This window comes from Gambusia affinis, linkage group LG20 (genome assembly GCF_019740435.1).
Source record: "Gambusia affinis linkage group LG20, SWU_Gaff_1.0, whole genome shotgun sequence".
NCBI classification, from domain to species: domain Eukaryota; kingdom Metazoa; phylum Chordata; class Actinopteri; order Cyprinodontiformes; family Poeciliidae; genus Gambusia; species Gambusia affinis.
The window spans coordinates 14,528,301-14,556,234 of record NC_057887.1 but is presented as its reverse complement, the minus strand read 5'-3'; the positions used below and the strand labels follow the sequence as shown (position 1 = coordinate 14,556,234).

The window sequence follows — 27,934 nt, the reverse complement described above, 5'->3', positions numbered from 1 at the left end:
TTTACCTTTCTCATTTCAGCCACAGCCATCAGACATTCCAAACAAAGCACTTACCAGATTTTTAGAAATTAAATTTTCACTTGTGAGCTTCCAGTCTGCCTCCATTTGTAATAAAAGCACTTTAGCGAGGTTTTTGAAAGCATTTATGCTTCCCAACAATAGCAGAGGGTTTTCACATAGGAAAACACACAATGTGATACATGCAAAGGCTTCGGTTGTTCAACTAAGGGTGCTCAATCTCTGAAGCGATATTCATAAAAAAATAAAACAGAGACCTATTAGAGGAGGGGTGTCAACCCCCAGTCCTTAAGGGCCGCTGTCCTGCAGTTTTTAGATGTGCCAAAGGTACAAAACACTTGAATAAAGTGGCTTAATTACCTCCTTGTGTAGATCAGTTCTCCAGAGCCTTGCAAATGACCTAATTATACTATTCAGGTGTGGTGCAGCAGAGGCACATCTCAAAGTTGCGGGGCAGTGGCCCTCCTGGACTGGAGTTTGACACCTGTGTACTAGAGACATTTGAGCTCCTGGGAATCAGTGTAGATACTTCTTGAACAGATTAGAGTAAATTAAGGCTTAGTTATGATAAAAAGATCAACGGGCATTGGATGTGCATCATCATGGCTCTCCTGCTCCTCCAACGTTTTGCTGCCTGTAGGCCAGGTAGCCCTCTGCTCAGTACAGGTGACACCATAATAATAAACACAGAATGAATCATCTTTTCAAAGTAAACAACTTGTGACAAGGCGATCATGGCTGTTTTTCTTGAACTACGACATCCAAGAGAAAACACTGCAGCAAACAAAAGGAAGAAAACAACAGAGAGCGTCTCCGACAGCTTTAGTCTCACCTGCCAGGCTATGAGGTCTTTCAGTTTTTCTATCTTCTCATGGTCCTCTGGGTGCTCCTGCATATACTTGTCATTAAAGAAGGCCTGAGAAAGGGGACGAGAGACTCTGTTAAGAAGGTAAGGAAAGGTTCAGAGGGAGGCTGAGATGTCTGAAAGTTTATGACGTATATAGAAACAGAGGGGAGTAAAATCTGACTAGACAAGGCAAGCACTACTAAAATAAAAATAAATTTAATCTAGATTTCAGTCTGTTCTCCACCACCTGCAATATTTCACGGAAATAAAAGAGTGACCAGAGGGCAAAGAATTCCCATCACTTTGCTTTAGACTCAAACAATGACTTTCATGAGACCAGTATAAATCTATCACAGGTTAGGATGAGCACTGGGGAACAAATAAGTTATCTGTAAGTTTTTCTATCAAAAGTAACTCAAAGAAAATGACTGTTTATCACACAGGTCACAAGGTGGACTCCATAGGAAATGAGATTTTGATGACCAAAAAAGTTGAATTATTTCAAGGAAAGTAATCTTCAAAGATAGTAATTGTAGGAGAATAACAATGAGGATTTTCACAAGTGCAAGAAAATTAGAAAATTGGTAACAAGAAAGACTGAAACACATGTAAGGTGGTTTTTCCACCAAACTGGCTCCAGTGCTTAACCAGAACTAGTACTTAATTTGTACCAATGTGTTGCTGAATCTGAGGCAAAGAGAACTGCTTTCATAAGCGCTTAAGGAGGCATTAACGTTAAATCCCAACACAGTCTAGCAGCTTAATCAACAAAGATCCAACTACCCAAATCATTCTGTTAACTTTTAAGAGAAAACACGGAATGTTAATCTTTGTCTTGTGGTTTAAAGTTTTCTACCGTCTAAAATGAAGTTTCTAATTGCTTTTTAAAATAATTTATGAGAGATACTAGCTGCTTGCCTCTAGCACCCTCTAATGTTTGATGTGCCCTGATCTTTGTAAATGCCCCATAAATTCAACTCCAAAAGAAATATGCAAAGTTTTGCTCTGAAAGATTCCTCTAAAATGAGGATTCATATGACAATACTGCAAATGCTGCATTGACTCAAAAGCACTAAACTTTCGTAAAATTACTTTAATTGAAAAAAATTCTCGATATTCTCAGCTTATTTATTTATTATGCTTTTTTCAAGGTCCGTCTTGAAAAGGAGATTTTGTATCTCAACAAAGTATTTACCTTATTAACAAATGGTTATTATTCAAATAATAGGCATTTAAACTTTAGTTTGGCAATTATATTTGAAAATATAAAACAATTCTAAACATTTTTACAGTCACAATGAGATGACAAGTGTGTACAGTGTTATGGTACCAATCCAATGAAAAATTAAACTGAATAAAAATACAAATATTGTCTTAATTTTAACATTGTGAAAATAGTAAGGTAACAAACGTCAAAACTGACCAAAGGCTGCAGCCTCTCAAATGTTCAAGTTAGTTTAATGCAAATATCTTATAACTTTTAGTTTGCGCACTGTAAGGAAAAAAAAAAACCTCACTGAGCGTCTATGATGAGGAGCTGGATTAATCCTGAAAAAAACAAAAACAAAACACTGTCTCTAAAATCCTGTAATTGATTTAAATTTCAAATAAATTTATATAACAGCTGCTTATACGGTTGTTTTTTTTTGGAATAACCAGCTTTTCCTTCTAAATCTTGCTTAAGTAGAGTTGGTAAATCTGTGCTGCTTATAATGATAAGGAATCAGAAAAGGTCTTCTGGACTAGCAAGTTAAATAAAAATAATCCAAGACACAGAGAATAAGGAAAACTAATGTCTGTAGATTGACAACAAAAATAAGAAAACAAAAAAATTAAAATGTTAGCCACCTTCTCATAGTTAGCAAAACCTCCCATGACAGCAGGATCCACAATTCCATTCAACAACATAGAGAGAGGATTGATGGGAAGGTTGGGATCACTGAGATGCCTTTGCACCATGCTGCTGATCTTCTCATTGGCCAGCTGCATCGTTTCCAAGGCATTCTCCAGAGGGCTGATCTCCTCCTGTGCAGTAGAGCACGTAAACAGGGATATCAGGAATGATGAGCACATATTTATCTGTTTTGGATTATTTACACATCTAAACAATTCACTGTTACCCTGTGTTCAGAAAATGTGACAGGTATCAGCATAAATCAAGTTATTCATTCAAAGTACAGAAACAAATTCAGTTTATTTGCACTCATAAATTATTTCACAAATCCTGATAGTACTGAAAAAAATAACTGAGCTAACATGGTTGCAAAACTCAAGAAAAAAAAGGAATATTTAGAAGAACTGCTATAAATCCATCACAGTGTGAAAGCAAATTCCAGCTAAAATATATGTAGCGCCCTGTAAGAACAATCCCAGTAAAATAAAAATAAATAAACACCTCCCTCTAAGTAAGGGTTTAGAGGACAGATGAGGGGCTTGTTGAACAAATGTCAGATTTAGACTCCAGCCAAGGCAAGCAAAGACAAATCTCCAATCTGCGCTGTTATGTCTCAGGTCACCATGATAAAAAGAAGTGTCAGATGGAAGGATTAGGCCTGGTGAATCTCAGCCTCGTCATTAAGCTTTAAATAGAAGAGTCTGACCTTGGGGACCCGGCCTATCCTCAGCTCATATGGGGGGCAAGCTGCTACTTACAGCAAGTTTCAGGCCAGCCTGAAGGAGGAGATGTCTGCTCTGAGTCATTCTGATGATGGATGAAGAGTGACACCTCAACACACGGTTCCTACAAGTTTCTCATTTGTGGAGACAAGACTCGAATTTCTAGATGGATTTAGCTGCGGTCGGTTTTTCAATATAAGAACCACCGGATCAAAGCATTCAGGTTTGGAAATTTAAAGATACACTGAAAAAAAGAGAATGCATCTCCAGTTTAAATAAACTGCTTTATTTGGACACAAGTAATTAAATGAAGCGTATTCAACTTACTAAATTTGTTTGACTTTATAATTTAATAAATTTAAGAAAATAACAGAAGTGACAAGGTAACATTTAAGATGGATCATAAATAAATAGCTACCAGAAGAAAAGTAGAGATGAAAAGAAACCTACTTATACTGAGTGTGTCTGTTTCTATGGCAGTCGAAAGAGGCAATAATAAAAGGGTAATTGATAGCAGAATACTTCCGCCAGGCTAATCAAACTAAGTAGTGGCTTTGCATTGGGACAAAGTAAGGAGATAAAAAAAAAAAAAAGATACAGTGGGTGTCTTTGCTCCAATTGACACAGCGACCTCCTCTCCAAATTATGTTGATGAACTAATTTCTCCACTCTCCAGACAACAGCTAAGCCCAAAATCTGGGACACGCAAGCAGCATTTCAAATCATGGAAAGGGAGTGAAATGAGCTAAATTTCAGAACGTCTCCATGTGGTTCAGCCACGGATTCCAGCCTGACCTTATTACCAAAGGATTCTCAACACAGCAATCCAGGTAATTCTACAGAAAATCAACAGTGACGGAAGGTCTGAACTGTCCTCCAGCAGTATTTGTGCTGCGTGGTTGTTTTCAGTGGAAACAGGAGGGCTTGGCAAATCAATGTGAATAAAGAGAAAGCATGCCTTGTTGTAAAGTTCGAAGAGTAGCGTGCCGGTGTACAGGCGCTTGTCAATACTGCTTATGTAGATTAATCATATTAGTTGCCTTCAAGCGGACCCTTATCTGATTAGGAGGCCTGCTTGACATGAAGGCTCCTTCATACTTACCGTGGAGACGGAGTTGACTTCAAACCAGCGCAGGATGCCAGGAAGTTTATATGCCGTCGTGTACGTGGTCCTCTCAAGCCACATGTTCTGTTGAAAACAGAATGACAAGAGTAATTTCAGATGAAAATGAACTTGGCGCTGTTTTTGCGTCAAAATATATGTCTCTATGACATTCGAAGCAGAAAAATGTGCAACGTTTTTAAAAGATTGCACTTATTTAGGACAGAAGATACATTACAAAAACATAGATCAAAGTCTAAGTTGTGTCAAGCAGTAGGCATAATGTTACACAAAAACTATTGAAATTCCCTCCCGGTAAGATTTGAAGATATATTTCATCGCTTTTAGCTGGATCCTGATCTCATGAGGATTACCTACAAAATAAAATGTATAAAACCAAAAGCGATTCAGATGGCTTCACTTAGGAGAAATTTCCAGAGGTGCCACAAATTGTGACACCAGTCATTTCTATTATGAAATAATACATTCTATGATACAATAACTTTTATTATATTTAATTTAAACTAGAAACATTTATTCAAATAGAAGGTTGATTTTAGCAGTTTCTCGTCATCACATTATCCTAATGTAATAAAAGTCAGTAAAGTTGGAGGGATCTCTGTGCCTGTGTCGAAAGTTGGTATGTAAAGCCGTTTAAGATTTAACTACCTATTGAAGTTGTTCAGCAGTTACAACTGCTTACATCATCATTCTGTAGTTGATATTAATATTGTGACTCCAGTTTATGGCAGGCACTGACAATACTTGCTCAGCAGGTTACAAATCTATTTGGAAGGTTTTCCAAATGTGCAACATGCATGTGTATCACGATTCACTTAAGTATAACAATTGGAAAGAGAAATAAAAATAAACCTGCTGATGACAGCAAATTGCTGTTTTTCAGCTTGACTAGGCCTGACATGTAGTAAGCTGGTTGAAAAGTCAAATGTTATTTGAAAAATAAATATCTGTCTTCCCAAAACACAGGAGATTTGGAATTGGCTGGTGGAAATCTCAAATTTCAGGTAATAATAGCAATTAAAACTGTTTTAATTACCGATTTAAGGCACCGAAGGCTATAATTACTTTAGAACATATGCAGAATAGTGACAGCTTACAATATAACGGCCACTCTAAAAGACATGAAAATGCTCTACGAGAGAAACTGGCAATCAGCACTCAAATTCTGACTGCTTATACTTTAATCACAACCATCCAAATAATAAAACCTTCAAGGTGCTTTTGCTATGCCTGGCAACAGTTTTATTTGTCAAACAACAAACAGAACAAATGCAGGTTAAATGAAGAAATGCTAAAAAGTACCGCAAATTCATTGTCGGGGTCCTTTTCTCCCTTCCTCACCGGCCTGGAATACTGGAATTTATGGACTTCATTTACTGTGTAGAAGCTGGAGAGAGAGAAAGTCTGAGCCTGAGTAAATTAAAACTGTTACTGGCAATCTATAGCTTGATTGGTACAGGTTGATTGCTTTGCTTCAGGTCAAACACAGTACAAACCCGCTCTAGGCTAGGCCTGCCAGACAGTATGGCATTAGCAAACTTAATTTACCTCCATCAGAAGGGGCTCGCCTTACCAACACAGGACATAAATGCCTCACAAACATCACTGGGAGGATATAAAGGTAGCCTGGCTTGTCAGACATGCAGATAAGTTGCAACAAGCAAGGATGAACTTTGCCCAATCAGGTTAATAGACTTTTCAGTCTGAAGAAAAAAAAAATGGGATTCCACTGCAGAGGTTGGAAAAGCTGACTGGCTCTTCCTCCCTTGTGGAAATGAACACAGAACGAGCATTTCAAATCCGTAAACAGGTAAATCTGAATAAATTAGAGCATTATTTAAAGGTAAGTTTATTTCAGTTAGCCAATCAAAAAAAAATAATTAAATAAAGTTTGTATACTACATTAATTTATGGAATCTATATACCTCAAGTTCTTTTTTCTGTTAATTCAAATAATATGGATGGAAAATTAAAGTCCACACTTTTTTAGCAGAGGGCTTAATGTAAAAATATGAATAGTAAGTTGAGCGGAAGAAAAAAGTGCAGTATTAAAAACAGGCATACAGATACTTTTAGGACTTCCTTAACACTTTTGCAGTCGATAGTCCAGTCACCTCTCTGACACAACCCAAATGTGCAATAATATCATGTCATATCAATATGCAGGAGATTCATGTTTTTATTTAATTATTAAAATAATTTTTAAATGATACTATAATTTATTGAGATTTACCTGTAAATACACTACATGTTGGTTATAACAAAAACAGGTAGTTTTGCTAATACTATAAAGCCATTGTAAGTAAAGCAAGAAGGACGTACCATAGAACATTTATGAGATGTCTTTTAACAAAGTTAATTCTTATAAAGGGTACCCATTTAAACCTTGCATAAAACATTCATGGATTAGACAAGAAACACCGGCATTAACAAAAATGGCTTCTGATCTAATAAAACAGATTAATGTTGCAGATTTAAATCAGTTTGTGACCCAAATTATGACATTTACAGGTCATTAGCTGGCAGACTGGCTAAAGATGATGGAGTAGCTTGGTCCGGCACAACCAGGTCAAAAACGGTCTGCGCGCTACCTGCGGCTTTGACCCTTCAGTTCAAACAGCTCGGTCTCATTGCTATGCACTGCTGATCTCTTTACTGAACGAGAAAATAAATGAGACAAAACAGAAAGAAGGCACAGAGAGGCAAGTGATAAAAGAACAGGGAGAGCCAGAGACATAGAGGCAAATTGGCATCAAAAAGGCGAACGGGCAGTCGGTGTGGAACATTTCTCTGTCTGTGTCTAAACACGACTGTCTAATCTAGGCCATTAACAGAGTCACATGTTCCAATCAGACAGAGTGAGCAAACAAGCCAACTGGCTGCTGAAAGCCCACTGCTGCAGGGCGATGATAAGATCAGTGCCCAGGTAAATTTGCCTAAAGGTTTTTCCAAGTAAACGCCTTCTTTTAATCATGTCCACTGAAGCGTTGGGTGGTACATCAAAGTGAATTTGCACAGCTGAGCACAGCAGTGCCCGGCTGGCACACGGACGAGGGGGAGCGCGCGGGGGGCCCCCTTGTTTGCTGTGGCCCCGGTGCTTGACACAATGCTATTAACGATGGCAGAGAAGCAATGTTGTACTTGGCACAGTGACTAATGGCAGATGGCTGGTGAAAGTTAATAGCCTCTAGAACAACAAGAAGGTCAACCAGTGTTTGTTCAACACAGACCCACATTTAAATCAAGATTTAATCACCTTCATACCGGCGCGTCTGTGCCCACAGCACAAAGCAAACCCAATTCACTTCTAGCATGCCATCACAGGCTCTATGAACTGTTGGAGCGGCTGGGGAAAGTAAATTGGGCGACGGCGGATTGAAGAAAACGATGTGTGACTTTGACTTGCACGCTCTGTTACTGTGAAGAAGTTTGCAGTGCCCAGCTTACCTGACAATTTGTTCAGACACTGGCTTATTTTGAAACTTAGCCGGAAGGTTGAGAATGGGCTTCACTTTGAAACACTGAATGTCTGAGCAGAAAAAAAAAACATTAAGGAAACCAGCAAAAAATGCTTAACTAACATTGCTTCATTATGACCAAGTTCTTTACTTTTCCAAACCCAGATTTCCTGTCATTCACATGTGGTTGGATGGAGTCAAGAAGTGCTGAGTCGGTAGAAAAGGGCCAGGCAGAAAGTCAACTCAGAAAATTTGTATTTTCTACATTCTATTTTCGTTTTTCATAAATATAAAAACATTCTTGCGTACTTTGCAAGTATGTTTGTTAAGTGCATATACATGATCAAATATTTACAAGTAAAATTATGTTTAGATGATTAATTTTGTAATTTCTTGTCCCTTATCTTTTTCATGTATGCACAAACGTAAATATTATTCCATCCATCCATCCATTTTCTTACACCCTTCTTCCCTAATGAGGTCGGGAGGGTTGCTGGTGTCTATCTCCAGCTGCGTTCCGGGCGAGAGGCGGGGTTCACCCTGGACAGGTCGCCAGTCTGTCGCAGGGCAACACAAAGACATACAAGACAAACAACCATTCACACACACACTCACACCCAGGGAGAATTTAGAGAAACCAATTAACCTGACAGTCATGTTTTTGGACTGTGGGAGGAAGCCGGAGAACCCGGAGAGAACCCACACATGCACAGGGAGAACATGCAAACTCCATGCAGAAAGACCCCAGGCCGGGAATCGAACCCAGGACCTTCTTGCTGCAAGGCAACAGCTCTACCAACTGCGCCACTGTGCAGCCCTGTAAATATTATTCGGTTCACCTAATTAACCTGAAAACTAAAACCTCCTGCCTTATGTGGTTCATAATGTTCAGGTCTATGTCTTCATGATCCAAGCTTTAGATTTCTCGTGTTTTATCGTACAGCTTTTATCTTTATCTGAATAAACTAAGGCAGAGATGAATGTCCAAGCCTAGTTTCCATCTCTAAGACCTTCTGCTGTCCGTCTGTAATTCAGTAAGACTTTGGGAAATCATGCTGAGGATACATTGTCCAGGAGAGCTTTTTGTGTCGTCGCTGGGTGGCGTGGTGGTCTTCATCTTTTCTGCGTTGGGAAACTGTGTGAGCAGCCGTGCTTCAAAATCCTCTCTGCGTTCGTACTCCTTCCCACGGTACATGAACATTTTGTTCTGAAGAAAAAGGAAGAAACCAGTGAGACCTTGATTGTCCAATAAGAAAACAGGCTTATTTGCACACATGTGCACACAATACCCACTTTATGAATACAAACTAGGAAAAATGACAGGGCAGGGACAGCAAAGAGAATTTACAATATCTGGTGGTTAAAAATTAATCTGAGGATAAAAGTCAAAACAGAAATTAAAATAACATCACCACTTGCCATGGTTCTGCAAGTGATCTTGGTCTGTTACCATAGTAAAGTTAAATTTATCTAATATGAACTCTACATTAAACACACATAAAATGATGTCTGTTTGAATTCAAATTTTACTCAAACAAAAGCAGCCAAAGAAGCTGCCTTAAAAATAATCTAATGATTCTAACATTGTCAGGAATTCATCGCCTATAAAAAGCATTCACCCCCTTGGATGTTTTACCCTTTCTACTGCTTTAAAAATGAAACATGATCAAAAAAATGGAGATGTGCCTTTTGGCAAACTCTAGTCAAACCTAAATATAAGTTTTCTTCAACAGTGGATTTCTCATTGCTACTCTCGCCAAACGCTTTGATCGGTGAAGAACTCTGGTGTCTGCAGAGTCTCTCCCATCTCAACTGCTGAAGCCCGTGACTCCTTCAGCATAGTCATGGTAACCTGGTGACCTCTCTCACCAGTCTCTGTTTTGCATTGTTACTCAGTTTTAAAGGACAGTCTGATCTAGGTGGATTTAAATATGTTCTTGATGATGGATTTCATTGATGTTCTGGAGATGTTCAGGGCCTTAAAGATTTTTTTTTTTATCCATCCTCTGACTTATACTTTCAATAACTTTTTCTCTTATTTGCTTGTAGTGCTTTTTTGTTTTTATGCTATAAGGCACTCGAGACAAACTGACTGCACTCAGTGGATCTCCATTAAATAAAAATAATAATAACAATTACTACTAATAATAAAATTAGTAGTAATTGTTATTAGATTTTTTTTTTTATCCATCCCCTGACTTATCCTTTTCAATAACTTTTTCTCTTATTTGCTTGTAGTGCTTTTTTGTTTTCATGCTATAAAGCACTTGAGACAAACTCTCTGCACTCAGTGGATCTCCATTAAATAAAAATAATAATAATTACTACGGCTAATAAAATAATACAAATAATGATAACTATTATTATTAAATTAGGTCACTTTAAAGAGGGTGAGCATTTATTCAATAACTTATTTTATATTTCATATTTTTATTTGCGACAGATATGTAAGGGTTTTTTTGGAAACCATCATTGGCAAAAACATTTTTGTTCACCATGACTGATTTATAAAAGCAATAAAAAGGGTAAAACATGCAAAACGGCAAATACTTTGTAGGTACTGTATCAGGACAGCTGTCGAAAGGCCCTCATCGCCTTTCGCTTGAAAGAAAAAAAAATAGTGCATCTGTTTTAAACAAAATAACAGAATTTACTTCATCTATTAGTAAGGACATTAAGCTATAAACACAGCTTGTGTGTCTGCAGCTGACTACACAAAACACCATATGTTTTCCTGTGCAATGTGACATTAAATTGTTTTTTTTGCTCATTAGCTGAAGGATGTCACAGTATCTGATCAAATCTAATGCAATACATTATTTCACAAGAAGAAAGGTTTTTGTTGCACAGTTAAAATGCTGTGCAGAAGTATTCACATCCCTTTATCTTATTTGCAGTTTGCATTCATCTTGCATATCGCAATGTGTTTAGTTGTGAAATGTTATGAAATGCTGCAATTCATGGTTTTAAAATTTGCACAGATAAAACTTTAAAGTTATACCATACATGTGTGTTCTGTACTCCACTTTGGGTAAATAGAGCAGAAGAACATTTTGCCAGAAGTACAAAAGGTGGTTTAGGTCAGTGACAATCAATGTACAAGGATGACCAAGTCAAAGTCCACATCTAAATCAAAGAAAAACAGTTGACAGAAGTTGGCAGATGAAATAAATCTTTAAGTGTTACTTTAGAGTAGATCATTCCATTTCAGAACGTGCCAATTTAAGTATTTATGTTTAGGAGTAGATATGGTCAACTGTGGTCCAAATTTCTTTAAAGAAAGAGTCAAATACCCCTTTGGTTTGAAAGGAGTTTACTACCCAACAGAGAACTGATTATTTTTTAGAGTATTTGTGCAACCGTTTGATGGAATGGCTCACCTTATAAAAAGAGACCACTACCCATGTTTGTTTTTTTTTTTTTGTTAAGATTTATAAGTCAACAATTGAAAGACTGTTTTGTTACTATTATGTTTCTTTAAAATTCAATCAAATTTTGGGGAAACCTTTAACTTTAATCAAGGTTTTGAGTAAATGAGCTAAAGGATTGCACTTTGGGTATGACAAATGTAATATTTGCTTCCATCCATGTTAGCTTATTACTGCACATAAGAGCACACAAAGAGAGTGCTCCTATGTTTAGCACACATCTCAATTCCCCGATTAATTAGATGTATTGTAGGCGTGATATTTGCTCTGGGCCATGTACAAAATGTGCTGTGATTGACAAATTGACAGAAGAGGATTGGGTTCAACAGTCATCCTTCCCATCAGCCTAGCAAAACTCTGCTGTAGTTTGTTCACTAATTCATCTGAATCTTTAATACCCAAACAGACTCCAACTCATGCAAAAAACAATCTTAACAATTTCTCTTAAAAAATTTTATTAAATAAATAAACGCTATAATTGCCCTTTCTTTCTCAGTCAGTCGGTTAAAAGCCAATTTGAAACCCACAAGCGACAAAGATTAAGATCTGTGAGGCACTGAGATCAGAGCTTTTTGGACAAGCTTATATCAATACAGAACAATTTATTGTTATATACAAATCAACTACAGGAACATGGATACTTTGATCTATTTTACAGTTTTGACTTACTGAGACACTGATGAACAGGTTAGATCTTATTTTCTACAAAACAAGGACTATAATTTTTTAACCTTGTTTTGAATGTGGACAGTTTTAATCCCCGTATTCATTAATCTTGCAGACTCAAATTAGAAATATTATTTTCTTTATTTGTGGGTTACTGTGGTTCAATGGTGAGCCATTTTTCAAAAAGAAACAAGCAAAAAAACAAACTGACCTTTGTAACTTGTTGATGTGCCCTGGGCAAGGCACTTAATTCAAAGGTGCCTAATGATCTGTGTATTATGTATAATGAGGTGTGATTTGGTGACTGTGGCCAGGGAGTCAAGTGGGCAGTAGGATGAAGAAAGGTCTTCATAATTTCAGTCCATTTACCATTTAATCTATATGGACCTTAGGTTGATCAATAAGTCAATTTTGTTGTACTACTACACATTATATGTTGGTACAATGAGAATAAAGATTTATATTCTACTTAGATCCAGCTTTAATATAACAGAGGTTCATAATGAATTTATTGCATAAACTTTTTTTCTGTAGAGGACGGATGGATGGACAAATATATGGATAAATGAACAGTCAGATGGATAAAGGTTAGATTGATTGACAGATAAAAGGATTGCTTGGTCAGCTATTTTCTTCTCTCACACTAATTCAGACCTAGAAAATACTTAAAGTCACATTCTAGCGTTTTCCAGAAAGCAAACATTTCTTATGTTGATTCAAAAGATGAATCACATGGTTCCTTTTAAAGAACACATATTTCAATCGAAATGCAGAAATACTGGTTAGGATGCTTTAACTTCACCTGGTTAGAGGAACTGCACACCATGTTACAGAATCAACTGTCTCCTCACAGGGATACCAGAAGATCAATGGTCCAATCGCATGCAATGCTTCAGTGCAAATTATTAGGTCTAAAACAGTTTGTCATTAATAAATACCCTAGTGTCTTACTAAATAACATGTTATAGATTTTAAGAAGCAAAATTACGTACTCTTGCGTGAAATCAATTTTGTAGTGAGGTTTGGAAACAAAATATCTTTAAAAGAAAATTGACTCTTTTTTTTTGCCCGGAAAGCTGATTTTTCCCCAGGGTCACAATGATGCTACAAGATAAAATGAAACACAGAGAGGAAAAGGAGAAAGCCTCAAAACTGTAATTACTATGATTACCAAATCCCAACTGAATACTTGTTGTATCTTTGTGTGCATTCAAGAAAGCATTTTGGATCATTTTTAAAATGCTGCACAAAAAAAGATACATTTAAAGCTGCTTATCAACAGCAATGCAAGAAATACAGATAAATGTAAAAAAACATTGTTGCATCTGATAGTAGAAGTACTTATGCCCAACAATGTAAATCAAGTATTCCTTTTGAGCTTTTTACATTTTACCACAACTAAAGCAAAAACATAGATGTATTCTAAATGCATGTAGTAACTGTGGTGGGAACATTTTATACATGTTTTCTTTTATAAAAAAAAGGATTTGAAGAATTTATTTCCATTGGTTTTCAGCCAATTTGAATTTAAGGCCCCTAAATGAAATGCACCGCAACCAACTCCATTCAGAAGTGAGCTAATTAGTAAACAGAGTTCACCTGCATGTGCATAAACTGAAAATGGACATGGAATGACTCTCCCACATTTTGTGCGGTGGAGGTTCATGTTTCAACAAGAAAGCAAATACAGCCATAGCTGAATGATTTAAATCAATGTATTTAAAGTTTTGGAATAACTCAATCAAAACCCAGACCAAAATAAAACTGATAATCTGTAGTAAGAATTGAAAACCGATCTTTACAGAGGCTCTCAATTCAATCTGATTGAGATTGAGCAATTCTGTAAAGAGGGTAAAAATTTCAGTCTCTAGAAGCACAGAGCAATACAAAACATAACCCCAAAAGTGTTCAGTTTTAGTGAAAAGTGGTTTTATAATGTATGACTAATTATGTAAGGCACAGAAAAACATGCTTTGTCTCATAATGCCCAGGAAATGGGAAAATAGATAAGCCAACAAACAGTTCACACATGCTCCCTCCAGGAAAGCAAGTCTGGTATTCATGTTGCCCTTGTTATTTGGGTAAGGTCAGTCCAATACGAAAAGAATAAAGAAGTCTCGTCCAACCCAAAAGGCTGTTTAAAGAGCCAGTTAGATTAGGCCAACATAGCTTGCCCTGTCTGTAATGGAGTTTGTGCCCCGACAGATAAAAAGGGTTAGGAGGTCCACATGGTGATCGGCAGCAAAGCAAAAGTCCCAGCTCAGAGGTCTGTTGTTCATAATAGAATGAAAAGGGCATGATCGGGATCATCACTCTGAGAGCCATTTAGTGTGCTGCTTGAGTGATAAGCGACTGAAATCCTTCTAAACAAGAAAACAGCACCTTGGGTGACGTGCCAAATGACAGGCTAAAAAAAACCTAAGAGCTCTTCCAAGAATACATTAAAGGCAAACAAATCTGCCTTTGTCAGCACTGCAGCTGCTTCTCCATCTGACAAACAAAAAGCTCTGGCATTAAGATTAAACCCTCTCTCACAGAGCGATGCAAAAACAAATAAAAAGGATGCAATTAATTTTATTTTAAACAAAGAGCTTTGGGGAAACAGGAATGCATCTTTCATTAAATGGTAATGAGATCTGACATGCACACAGCGGTTCCACAGATGATGAATATCAAACGGCTACTTAATTTGTGAGAAGCTGTGATCTGATTGGCCTGTGTCCAGTCGGGATATTTAGTACTGAAATACATCAGCTCAGGTTAAAAGGCCACCTATCTCGTGTAAATGAATGAAGGAGGTCAGATCTATTGCAATGACCAACACTTCAATATTCATAATCGGTCACATTTTAGGAAGCTGGCACAGCTCTCTGTTTGGTGCCAGCATTTTTAAGACCATCTGCTGTTCAAATTGCATCCAGACACATTTGGATGTTTTAAGGGTGCAACCAGCATGTAGAAGCTATTTTCATTGTGGCCAAATGTGGCCAATTTTTTATGTTTACCTTCCTTTTATGGCTTTATCCAAAGACAAAAAGGTATTTAATTCTCCCTCCACCTCACCTCAAAATTGTGATAATGAAATTTAACGCAGAATTTGGTTGGACTTGGCAAAGGATTTGAAGAGCACGCTAACTAAAAGTTGGTTGCGCTAACTCTAAAGGACTAAACATTTGTTCGGCACTATTCCCAGCACCATATTTAGCGAAGGCCACTGTTGACAATTCCTCAGCAAGGAGGACAAGCAGCTCAGATGCTTTATAAGGCAAATTTATATTTATCCATTTAGTAAAAGAGGGGTATGCATTCTTAAGCCCACCCCTTAAAGCGCATCTTGTGCCCAAGATCAAGAAGAAGTGTCTGTCGATGCAAATACTCACCCGCAGAAAGGACGGGAACCCCATTCCGTAGTAGCCCACAGCAAAGTAGTCCGGTTTGGGCCGTATGACCTTCACTATATTCTCATAGAACTGAGCTTGCTTCCGCTGTGAAGAAGTTTAACAACATAAGGATGTTAACATACATTAAAATGCTTAATAAAGCATTTTAAAGCCATTCCTGAGAGAGATCTGGGGTTTTTTTTTTATTACATCTGTCTTTCTTTGATTCTTGAATAAATATGCTTGAATATAAGATGCTTCTGCTTGCTTGCTGCAAAATCTGAATCCTGCCTACCACTGGGTGCGTTAGCCATCATGATGAAATTTCTTTGTTTAAATTTGTTTTTTAGACACAATCAGTCTTCCTCCCACTCTTTCCAGGTACATAAGTAGTTGATCTCCCCCCCTTACTAATTGCTTTAATTTCCCTCATAAAACAAAAGGCTTCATAATAGTCCTGCAGGTTCTGTCCTTGTGTTTTTTTTCCATCTATAAGTGCAGCAGAGGAGTGACAGTGTACAAAGCAGAAATGCAGTTAAGCGACACATTAATCCCACTTACCAAGGATGCACTAAGCTGCTCAAAGTCAAACATTTCATTCTCATACTGTTCAGCCAGTTCTTTGCTCAACACAATCGCCTCCTCCCACATCTAGAAAGGACACAGACAGTCAAAAAATGAATTAATTTCAAAGATTAAAGCAGTGATAGAGAGCTAACTTCCTGGTAGCAGAGTACCTTGAATTCCCTGTTAGTCTCACGCAGGTCATAGTGTATAATACAAGCTCATCAGGATAAGATTATTTCATCATTTTGGTAGGCAGAAAAAACTTCAATCCCATCTTCTATTCAACACGACAAGTTGATATTTTACATTACATTATATAAGCGATTATTATGGTTAATGTCGTTTATATTAATAAAATAGTTGTATCTGAATGTATTCTGTAAAGAATGAAGATCCTGTCAAACTGCTGAGAATTCCAAAAGAGTGCCAATTAAATGCCTCATAATATCAACAGTTATTTAATTGGTTTGTTTCCAAATTTCATTAAAGTAGTTGCTTCCTAACCAAAGTTTGACGAGTTACTGAGAAGAATCCTAATTCTGACATTTCATTCAAAGCCGTATATTTCTCCTCCAATTCTTCTTGTAGAAAACAAAAGTTCCTACTAAAGGGGACATTTTCCAACTCTCAAGTGGGTCCGATGGTATTAAAGCACAGCGCTGATGTGGTATTAAGGTAAAAGAGAAAAAGGACACGAAGCGAGGGAAGTTCTTTTAGAAAAGGTTATGCTATAAAAGGGACAAAAACGGAATAGTTGTGCAGTCTAACATGCCTTTTCATCCATCCACAAGAAATGGATTATTGTCAGGGTTTCTAGAGCACCTCTTACCTTGCCCTTATCGAAGTAATTAATAATCTCCTGATAAAGCTGGTCCTTAAGCTGTCCTTGAGTTGTGGCCTGGTAACCTTCCCTCTGGGTCAGGTGGGCCGCGCATTGCTCATCTGACCACTATAGGGAACAAATGAGCACTGGGGTCAATGCTGTGCAAAACAATGCGGGATAAAAGTCAAACGGGTGACAAGAAATCAATCAATGACTTATAGCCAATGCAAATGAGGGATATTGATGTGTAATTCCCTTGAACACAGTCCTGCACAGAGCAAAATGAAGAGCTAAGATGTGGGCAGTGATGCATGCATCAATATCTATTGAACAGTTCAGAAAGAGAATCAGTGCAAAACGGTCCTGAAGCCATTGTCTAAGTTTAATTTGCAGTTACACAAGTTTTGACGGATGTTGGTTTGTTTTATTAGGGCACAATGCACGTTCTGCTTTTCTTTAGCTGTGTAGTGAATTTAAAGGACGCTCAATAAACAAATGTAATGTGTTTTTGCATATGTGTTTGACACACGGTTTTAATATTTATATTTGTCAGAAATTGAGCTTTAGTGGACTGGCCTGCTGGAGGAAAATGTGCTAAGTAAGCAAAGAAGTGTCCCTTCGACTTGTTTGCATATAAACTCTGTATACAATAGAGTGGTGGAGCAATTGATTATACAACAGGGCAGGTTTTTATGTTGTAAGCAGTGTCAAAGAGATAAAACAACACCAGAATAAGCATGATTATGTGCTTTGTTTCTTTTTAAAGCGGCATAAAGAATAATGTGATTTCTGACAGATGGAAGCTGCTTAGCACTGTGAGAAAATTTACAACCCAATATATTTGTCAGGACGTGTTTACCACCAACCAGCAGGATTTTATTCTGAGAAGAACATGAAGAATTTGATGACCACACTGGTGGAAAAATGTGCCTCTGCACGCTGTTGCAGTGGTATAGAATGGGCTCAGTCTATTGATTTCACAGCTTGACTGCAGCATTCACATTGTAAAAAGGACCTTCACATTTATGCATTAATGGCAACTGACCCTGCATCGACACAGCTAAAAAGCAGAGACATTATTGGAAACACAGCAAAGTGCTAATAATTTAGTGAAACAGTCATGAAGCATCCTATGTATTCTCCAAGGATGGGGAGGTGCTGTATTTTGACTTCCTTAATATTATTTTCAAATGTATAGAATTTGTAAATAAATTCAAATGTAAGATGACATTTGCCACATTTTAAGTGTTATTTACAAAAAAAAAAAAAAGTGTTCTTTTTCTTTCACTTCACAGCTGCCTTGTGTTGGTATATCACACAAAAACCCCATAAAATACACTGACATTTACTTTTGCAAGGCCCACCACGTGTCTGGGTGGCATTTCAGGAAATATTAAGCTGAAAAATAAAATGCAGACGCATGTTCAGCCTCTGAAGCACAGCAGTAGAAATGTCTTCCTGCCATAATGAAGACGACTCAGGTGCTAAAAGATCTGCAGATTTAAAGTAATAAAATCAACTCCCGCGAGCCCGACAGTGATGAAAATGGGATTCAGTGACAACCTGCTCCCGCCTGACAGAACCACTACAAAGGACCAAACAGCAGGATAGTTATGCAAATTCAGCTGAGAAGTAAGATGATACAATTTTGGATAAAAGAAGTCCCTCCTAAACTTACTCCATACTAACCCCAACTGGGAATAGACTGATTGAAAAGAAAAAAAGTAAGCTTGGTTTGGTGACGTGGTGTTTTGTTTTGGCACAGAGAGAACTAGATTAGCAAAAAAAGTCATGCTTGTAACAAATATGCACCATCAGAACTTATAAGAGTTGAACAAATCTGTCTTTTACTCACTGATACTCATTCTCTCAGAGTGTTAACCTATAAATTCTCAATTGTAACACGTAAGTATTCAGTTGTGGAAATAACAGTTTTAAATCAACAATTAAATAAGGCAAATATAGACAAAAGACAAAAAATATTAGGTAGGTTTCTCTGAAACATTAGATTATTAATTTATATGCATAGGTTCCCTAAACTTTATCTGATTGTTAATAAACTCTCAGATAGTCTGGTGAGTGTTGGACTCCGCCAAGGTTGCTCTATCTCACCGATTCTGTTCATAACCTTTATGGACATAATTTCTAGCTGCAGTCAAGACGATCATTTTGATGACCACAAGATCATGTCTGCACTTTTTGCAGATTATGCGATCCTGACAGTCAGTGACCTCCAGCTTTTACTGGAGAGTTTCAAAGCCAAATGTGAAGCACCTGGGATGAAAATAAGCGTTTATAAATCTGAGGCTATGGTTTTGAGTTGGATAAGGGCATACTGCTTTCTCCAGGTCGGATATGAAGTCCTTTTCCAAGTGCAGGAGTTCAATTATATTGAGGACTTGTTCATGAATGAAGAAAAAAAAAAAGAGTGGAAGGTTGATAATGCGGCATCTTAAGCAACGCAGGCACTGTACCCATTTTTTTTTTTGTGGTGCAAAGAAATATTAGATGAAAAGCAAATGTCTTGATTTACCAGTCAATCTAAGTTTCAACCTTCATCAAGGGTTATGAGCATTGAGTAGTGACCAAAAGAAAGAAATTGCGAACAAATACGGCTGAAAAGAGTTATTCTTTAGCAATAGGGTGAGAAGCTCGGTCAACCAAAGAAAATCAGAGTAGAGCCACTGCTTCTCTACATCGAGAGGAGCTGGTTTAAGTGGCTCGGGTATCTGGTTAGACAACCTCCTGTTGAGGTATTCTGGGCATGTCCCACTGGGAGGAAACTCAGGTCTTGCTGGAGGGAATGTGTTTCTTGGCAGGTTTGGGAACACCTTGGGAATCCCTGGGAAGAGCTGGCTCAAGTGACTGGGCAGATGGAAGACTGGGCCACAGCCCAATCCCGGATTACAAAGACAGTAATCCATGGATGGATCTAAATGAAAAGTTCCTGAAAGAATATCATGCCATGATGTGTTTACAGGGTCAAAAAAAGGAATTGATGAATTCAGGAAGCAGAGAAATATAATCTGATGTTTAATTTTTTGACCTACTCATCAAGGAAAAATTTGCTGATTTCAATCGTCCAGAATAACTGGTGCAGCTGTAATTATAATCTTGAACTGAAGCTCTGCAGGAGAGCGGTTTACTTTACTTCCTATTCTATCAGAGATGAAAGACCAGCTTTCACCCCAGTGAGAAAGCCTCTCTTCTGCCTCCTCAGCAGCCATCTCATCCCGTGGTTCAATTAAAATGATCTGAGCCGTTTCAAATCTGTGCATAATCTAATTCAGAGAATTATATTAGCATCTAGCCTGAGGTTAAAAGCAACTCGCCTAGCAACAGCTGAGCAGTGTAAATATTTTGCTTCCATGTTCAGTCTTTAGTGCGGTTTGTGTACCTTGAGCAGTTTTGCGTGTAGCAGCAGGGTGTAGGCAGCTTCTGTGTAGTTGTCGCACTCTTTGTGGAGGTCGCACAGCTTATACAGATACCTGGCAAGATGCAGAAATGACTTAGTGGTTGTATATCAGCAAAGACAGGAGACTGAATCATAATGCTTATAAGATCTGACAACTTTTCCTATCTAAAATACACTCAACAAGCAAAATAAAAACATATAATAGGAATAAACATAAAACAATTGTTGTAACTTTGAACTGAAACAGCAATTATGAAAGACAACACTAGATTTGGATCTTACCTGATGTACATTTCCTCTCTGTCTATCTCCTTATAAAAGTTCTACATAAAAAGCACAAACAAAAAACAGATGCAGACATTATAGATCAAGCTCTAAAGGAGTTTAAAAATAAGTACATCATAACTTAAATTTATAAAATCTATCCTCGAAATAAATAATATATATTTTAGCCTGTGGCTCAATATACTTGAAACAGTTCTGACTATATGAACATTATAATTGTGTTATTTATTGAAGTAAAGCAATGATTGCTGTATGCTTTTCGTAAAGGTAACTGTTGCTAGAACTGAACTTAATCATTTCTGCTCCTCTTTTATCGCAATCTGTCTGCTAGGAGGATGTGAGCGTAATTTCAGATGAATCCTTTCATAAACTGTGCTGACAGTATGAGTACATCGATATGAAGTTAGAGTATAAATCCTATGGAAGATTATTTTGTTTTGCTAAAAAGCGAACTTTTAAAACTAACAAGTCTCTTTACAGTAATTGCATCTAATCATTGTCCACAAGGTTATGTGTTAATGATGAAGTCATAGAAGGTCTCAGCAATGAGTTACTGGAGGGCCATGCATGTGTTTTGTGGATCTTACTAGCACATTGACGGTGCAGCTCATGCGGTTTTCCTTGTTCTCGTCATGCATGATGGTCCTGTAATCCAGTAGTCTTTCCAGGAGTCGCACCACCAGAGAAACAAAGATTTCTCCCGTCCTGGCCAGGTATTTGTGCTTCCTGCAATGCTCCAACAAACTGGTGGCCGGCAAGTAGGAAGGAAAAGCGAAACAAACAAAAATGAAGAAAATTTCTTTAACAGTGAATTGTTAAAATTGCTAATTATTTTAGCCCCTACTATCTCGGAAACCGAATTTTTGCTCAACAAGGCAGAACGAGGATCACTCTGTGCAGAAATCAGGAGTCAGATGAGAAAAGCTGCGCTGAGAAGTTGTGTGATTATCAGCAACGGCGGTTATTTTGAGGAGTGCGATGTTGCAATTAGAGCGATCCAACTTGTGAGAGGCTCAGCCATAATCCTGCCCAATAATCAGCACTTACATTTTCTGAAAGAGAACTTTGTACTGCTCGTCTCCTCGCCCTCCTTCCACCTCGTGATCCAGCTTGGTGATGATCTCGTTCTCAAACTGCAATTAGACATAGCAGACACAAATAATCACTGCGGTTAATTTTTCCCAATTCATTAACAAACCCCTTCATCTTCAACTACTTTTAGTCTGAGCTGAGGAAGGTTACAAATTCTTTCTTAACCGGCCCGTTCATCACTGCAGCGGGCTGTGATCTGATCATTAATGGCTAAAAATTCATTAAAAGACAGAACAAGGCTGAGTCGTGAGACACATTGCTTTTTCCTTCTTCTCCGTTGTTGCTGAAGCTGCTGACAGTGATGCATTGACTCCGTTTCTCCATCATTTGTATCAAAACTAGATTTTATTGCTTAAAAATAAAACATTTTTACTGACTTCTTGATGTACTTGACCAGGTACAAAAACAGAGAAGGGAAACGCAGCTGAGCAAGGCATGACACGATCTCAGCTGTCTGTTTCAGTGGAGGATTTACAGCAGAGGAAAAAAAAGACAGAAAGTCAGTAAAAAGAAAATGATACTGGCTCTGAGCCTAAAGGAGGCTGAGAGAAGGAAGGAAAGAATGAGAGATTAGGGTTCAACTCCAATGAGCACCAATCGGAGAGGCACATTAGCTGAAACAGCAAACTTTAGTCCAATCTCAGCAACACAAATAAATGGACAAAAGGATCTCAGAGGTTTGCTGGTTAAACTCTTGCCATCTTTACAGAAATACAAAGAACACAAGAGTCAAATTTGTGCACAGCAATTCAGTACAGTTTTAAAGGGAAAGTAAGATATTAACAATGAGAATAATTGTTATAATAGGTTTGTGCTTTTAAGGTCTTCTTTGATCCATTTGTTTTTCAGGGTGGACTGACTGCACAGAATGCAGCTTCAATGTTCTTAAAAACCAAGATCTGGGAACAGAAGTTAAAAATTGTGACTTTTCTCTCCTCCACGAAGACTAAACAATAGCAGTGCAGGCTCAAAAATATAGACACACCACATTAATATTTAGAAAAATGTTCCCAAGAAAGCTGCACTGAAATAAAGCTTTTTGTAAAGTTAAGCAATTCGAATGTTAGGGCACTGTTCAGTAGAAATTAATTAAATGAAGAGTTGTTAAACACTGAGCCAGATGTAGGTCAAAACATCCCTGGTGGCAATACCAAAAGTATGGTTTTCCCTTTAACTTAAGAAAATGTGACCAAATATTAGTCATGAAGTGTGTATATATTTAAGTGAATAACTGAGTTTCTGTAACTTAAACTTGTGCATGCAATTCTCGTTTTTTTAATTGAAATGGTTTGTTGTATATTTAGTTCACACTGAGTAAAGAACTCCTTTTAAAGCCATAAATTAATTTGACATTCACACCCTAGACAAGTGCCTATAGACTCACTGACACTGTGCATGTCCGGCCTCTCTCAGAGGGCTGAAACATATTTATGACAACAACTGGAACAAAGTGGATTTACTCACGCAGAAAGGTTTAATTTCCACTGCAGAAAGGAATAATATTAAGTTCCACTCACAGTGGCTGCTGATAATTGTGACACAACAAAATGAGATTTGCAGAATTACAAATCGGCTTTGGGCTATGAAACTCACCATCATATGGAGCGCTATGTGTGCCTCCCCACTTTTCGATCTGATCTTTCATTCCAAACAACACCCTTTCATCTAGTTTACTGTATTTATTTAATATTTCAGAATACACACCCGTTGGAAGCCGCATGTGAAGTGAAACTCGCACTGCATCATGTCAAAGAAGATGGGGATGGTGGCCTTTCGCAGCTCGATCTCGGGAACAAGGGTCATCTCCAGGACTGGACCCACCATCTCAGGGATGAACTTTATCTTGTGGGGGCCTTAAAGATTAAAGAAGTGTAAGAAAAAGAGATCTGTGACATGTAATTTGTAGAATTTTTGATGTGTACTGTATTATCTGAGATTAGCTGCAAAGAATAAAACTGTCTCCCCTTTTAGAAAACGTAAGCTGTAAATAACCTTTGAAATCATCAAAATACCTCTAGAGGATGATCCAGTCTAATCTTTTCAAATTAAAGGATCAGCTGGTGTTAGGCACAATAAACTGGATTCAACACCGCCTCCCTTTACTACAGGAAGATTTAGACCCGACATCAACAGTGAGTCTTTCATCACATTATAGAGCTAATTAACACTTGACTGTATATATTTCACAAAAGATCTTTGCCTTCCAGATAGATATTATCTGCCAGAAGGCTGTGGAAGCACTAATTGTGATCATATCAGCTATAAACAGCAGAGGTGTGAACTCAGGAGCAAAGTAAATGTAATAAATTTACCTAAATTGTACCACATGTCCCTGATTTCAAAGCCGATCTGCCGCCTCATGTCTTGGTACCTGAAACAAAAACATGACAAAAAATAAATATCCATGCTGTCAAATAATGATAACAACATGGATATGCTGTTATCATATCTACGGGTCTATTGGGACCCGTAGAAAACATCCCAAAATTTTTGATTTTTAAAAATTAACATTTAATTATTGTATGTTAATGTGTTAATGTAGTGAAAACATTTTTGAAAATAAGAGTTTCCAGGACTCTAAGTCTGAGCTTTCTGATTTGCAGCATCTGACTTGGTGCTTTAGTAAAGAGCAATTACATTGTTTTTTTTAAAGTAATCGTGACTGCATTCAATCATCTCAAGTTCACAATCCAAAATTAACTGAATTTTACATCATGCAGAGAACCTTCGAAATACAGTTTGAGATTGATGAGTCTTATACTATGTGTGAAAATTGAAAAAAGGTGCATTTTCAACAATATTTTGAAATTAGGACTAACCAGGTGGTTGTTGTTAGGGAACAAATAAAGAAATTTGCTTTGGATATGAATATTTAACTACACCACCTTTCCTATTTGTCACTATTGTAAAGTCTCTTATTCTTTTCTTTTGTGTCTTTTTTTATCTTTATGTGAATCTACATGTTTTTATTCACCTGCAACTGCGGGACAATAAAAACAAATCTTTGATTTCTAGCATTCATAACATCTCTACTGCCTCACAGTACCTAAATACAACATTTACACAGAAATATTTAACGTACCAAGGTGTTTTTGTTTGGTTTCCTCTGGACAACTGAACAAATATTGGAAAACAAATGAGATTCATGGAATGAGATTAGTAATGAAATGGATTCAAAGTGCCTGGATGATGGTAAGATGACTCCTTTTGTTTGTCCAAGATCTTATCCGTTAGACAAACACAAAATGATGAGATATTTCTGCTTGAGCAAGTTCATGGCACAGACACATTTGCTTTCAGTCAACTGGCTGTCAGTTACATTCTTCCCTCTGCTCTGGTTATGTAATTAAGGACCCAGAAAAACAGCGGCTAGACGATGAGCGGAGTTTGTTCGTGCAGTCCTTAACAGTTTTTTTTTTTAAGTTGTCTGTGACAGGAGGTCTCATAAAAAAGAGAAATACAGAAGGATCACTCCCATCCGTCTTTTCTGTCTGGCTTTATTAAATTGAGCCCTTTTAAGCTGATCAGCTCCGTCATGCTTAGGTCATGAACCGATCTCCATGGACAGCTTGGTGCCTGTCTCGCATCTTCGAACACTGTCCCAGGTCATAGAGAGGACAAATGGTGAACAAAGGAGAGACTAACAAGACTGGAAAGAGCGGCGAGAAGGGATAGGTGTAAAGTGAGGTCAGGTCAGTGAAAATAGATAACGCCAGACTGAGTAACTTTTTGCATTGGAACATTAAAAAAAAAGTAAACAAAGATGTAACGACATAAATTATTATATAATTTTTGAGAATAAATTCTTGACACTGTTATTAAAGTTTTGTAACAATGGGAGCACTATAAATTAAAGTTAACACATCAAAGAATAAATTTTATGATCGATTCAAGTACAAGTTATTTCTAAAACAAAAAGACTAGTTCAACCAAGGTGTGCACTTTAAAGAATAATAAAATAAAAAAATCTAAAATTACTAAACAATAAAAACAGACATAAAACACACCACATGGGTAAAAAAAAAAAAAGAAAAACTGAAAATAAAATAGAAATAACAAAAGACATACAACTCACACTGTGTCGAAGCCAACGAGGGATAGATGTGTTTTTCGAGACTCAAAATAAAATTGTACTTTCGTATTTATATTGCTTTAATTTAAAAAAGGTAAGCATCATCTGAGACACTAGAACCCATTAAATAAAACAACACAAATGAGAAAAAAAGAAGCAAAGCACTAAAAGTAAAAACATACTGAACTTGCAAGTATCTTTAAAGGCTGGGGACAGACTTTCTTTGACTTTCAGCCTACTTCTGGGGACAACCAAAAGCAGCCAGTCAGGAGGTACTACACCAGTAGGTACTAAGGAGGACGGAAAACTTTTATTTTTAACAGAAACATGTGTCACTCAAATATGAACAAGGTCATTCCACCTTTGTTTGGCAAAATTGACTAGTATGTCTCATGTTTGTTGCAAGCACTTTCTCTGTCCCTCAAACAATGGATTGTGTTGCATAATGCTAGTCCCTAACCCTAAACATACAGTGCCATCGTCTTATGTACCTACTTCTGAAAGGGGGCCAGAAAAGATGCGGTACGGCTCAGTCTGATCTACTTTTACAGTGGAAGCAGACAGAATAGCACAGTGAATCGCACCAATCCATCCCACACTGCTCAGTGGAAAGGAGACATAAAACTTGCTTTGCATTCTTTTCCATTAGCATGTTGTACAGACAATAAAAACATTTACATGTTTTTGCATGGGAACAGACATGATAAATGTTAGGCAAAATGGTCCATTTAGCAACAAATAAAATAAAAAAGATCTTGGGGTCGGACCTGTATTCTGTACTCAAGGTTTTTAGTCACACTCAAGAGCTCTGACAAGAAACTGAAAGTACTATTGCTTTGAAAGAAAGAAATCCATTGCTGATAAGTTTTCTAAAGAGCTAAACCCCAGCTTGACACAGCTTTAAAAATGAGAAGGAGAATTAAAGCAACAGCCCCAAGATGGAACTTTTGCATCATGTCTTTTAGTTTAACTAAGCTATTGAAGAACACTTACCCAGGTACCACAACATCTTGATAAAGTAATTAGATGTATTCTTATTGGTGGTTCACTACTGGGAATAACTGCACTGAACTCAATATTTGTTTCCAATGCTGCTGTGTGGCTCAGCAATTTGATAGAGATGTGCAAGAGAAAAGAAATAAGCTGCATAAATCTGTCCGAACAGCTGTGCTGCGTCTGCAACTTATGTTCACCCTGTGATTGAGATACAAAAAACACATCGCGAAATTACAGATCACCAAGGGAAGCTACAGAACTTAATTATATTTAATCATTTTTTAGGTTGCTGAGGTCTAACAATTACATAGTTTTAAGTTTCTCAGGAGTGTGCGAGTACACAAACATTTCTAATGAAAACAAACAAAAACAAATAAATGCCTTATCTTCTTTATTGCCTCCTAACAAAATTTCCTACCTTCAAATATATCAAATACATTAAAATGTTGTACTGTTAATCAAGTCAGATTAATTAGTATAAACCAGATAAATGCAAATATCGGCTGAAGTTGAATTAGACCATACTTCTCCACCAGGTGCCCTCTGCGATGTCCTCCTATGCTCAGATCAAAGCCTGTCCAAGATGACTGAATCACAGTGGTTGACTCTAGGACACAGTGACCTCTTTATCTCGTCCTCCACAAAGCACACTGATGCTGTGATACCTTGTTGCCATTCTACAGAGGAACAAGTGCAGTGTCTGCTGACCCACAACAAATATCAATTCCAAGACTCCCCTCCCCCCCCTCACATAATGTGCGACTTCAGAGGATCCAGAGGACGTAGCGGCATTTTAAAACCCAAATGACTGGTGTGCCAATACCATGAGAAAGTAATGGCCTTTGACGTAAATGATTAGTCCACTGAAAGATGCCTTAAAAAAGAAGCTGCATCACTTCTTTATAGTCTCGTTGGGTTAGAGCTCTTCACAGCATTCTGCAGTCCAAGGGAGAAGTGTTGCAGAACCCAGGGATTGATTGTGGGGAGAGTATTGGCAGAATTATAAAATACAGTATTAATGAATGCTGGCCTCTGAATGATTCTGTGGCTGCATGCATTATATATAACCATCCTTCAGTCTTTTTGCATCTCATTGTGTATGTGTGAAAAAAAAAAAATTCTAACAGCATGCTTGTGTGTGTGACTGG

The 27,934-nt window shown here is 37.5% G+C and overlaps 1 protein-coding gene across 4 annotated transcripts in view; it reads right to left on the bottom strand.

Moving 5' to 3' along the window:
• dock1 (dedicator of cytokinesis 1) overlaps positions 1–27,934 on the bottom strand; it is a 221,114-nt gene that overhangs the window by 23,220 nt on the left and 169,960 nt on the right. For all 4 annotated transcript variants that reach the window (XM_044103786.1, XM_044103787.1, XM_044103788.1 and 1 more), the window contains 15 exons: positions 24,031–24,089; positions 23,423–23,571; positions 21,674–21,759; positions 21,214–21,370; positions 20,624–20,664; positions 20,324–20,414; positions 16,933–17,052; positions 16,098–16,187; positions 15,537–15,641; positions 9,128–9,269; positions 8,052–8,133; positions 5,907–5,991; positions 4,584–4,670; positions 2,714–2,890; positions 851–934 (listed from right to left, as the gene is read on the bottom strand). In XM_044103786.1, the coding sequence (XP_043959721.1) occupies positions 851–934; positions 2,714–2,890; positions 4,584–4,670; positions 5,907–5,991; positions 8,052–8,133; positions 9,128–9,269; positions 15,537–15,641; positions 16,098–16,187; positions 16,933–17,052; positions 20,324–20,414; positions 20,624–20,664; positions 21,214–21,370; positions 21,674–21,759; positions 23,423–23,571; positions 24,031–24,089 (1,555 nt within the window). The remainder of the gene's footprint in view (positions 1–850; positions 935–2,713; positions 2,891–4,583; positions 4,671–5,906; positions 5,992–8,051; positions 8,134–9,127; positions 9,270–15,536; positions 15,642–16,097; positions 16,188–16,932; positions 17,053–20,323; positions 20,415–20,623; positions 20,665–21,213; positions 21,371–21,673; positions 21,760–23,422; positions 23,572–24,030; positions 24,090–27,934) is intronic.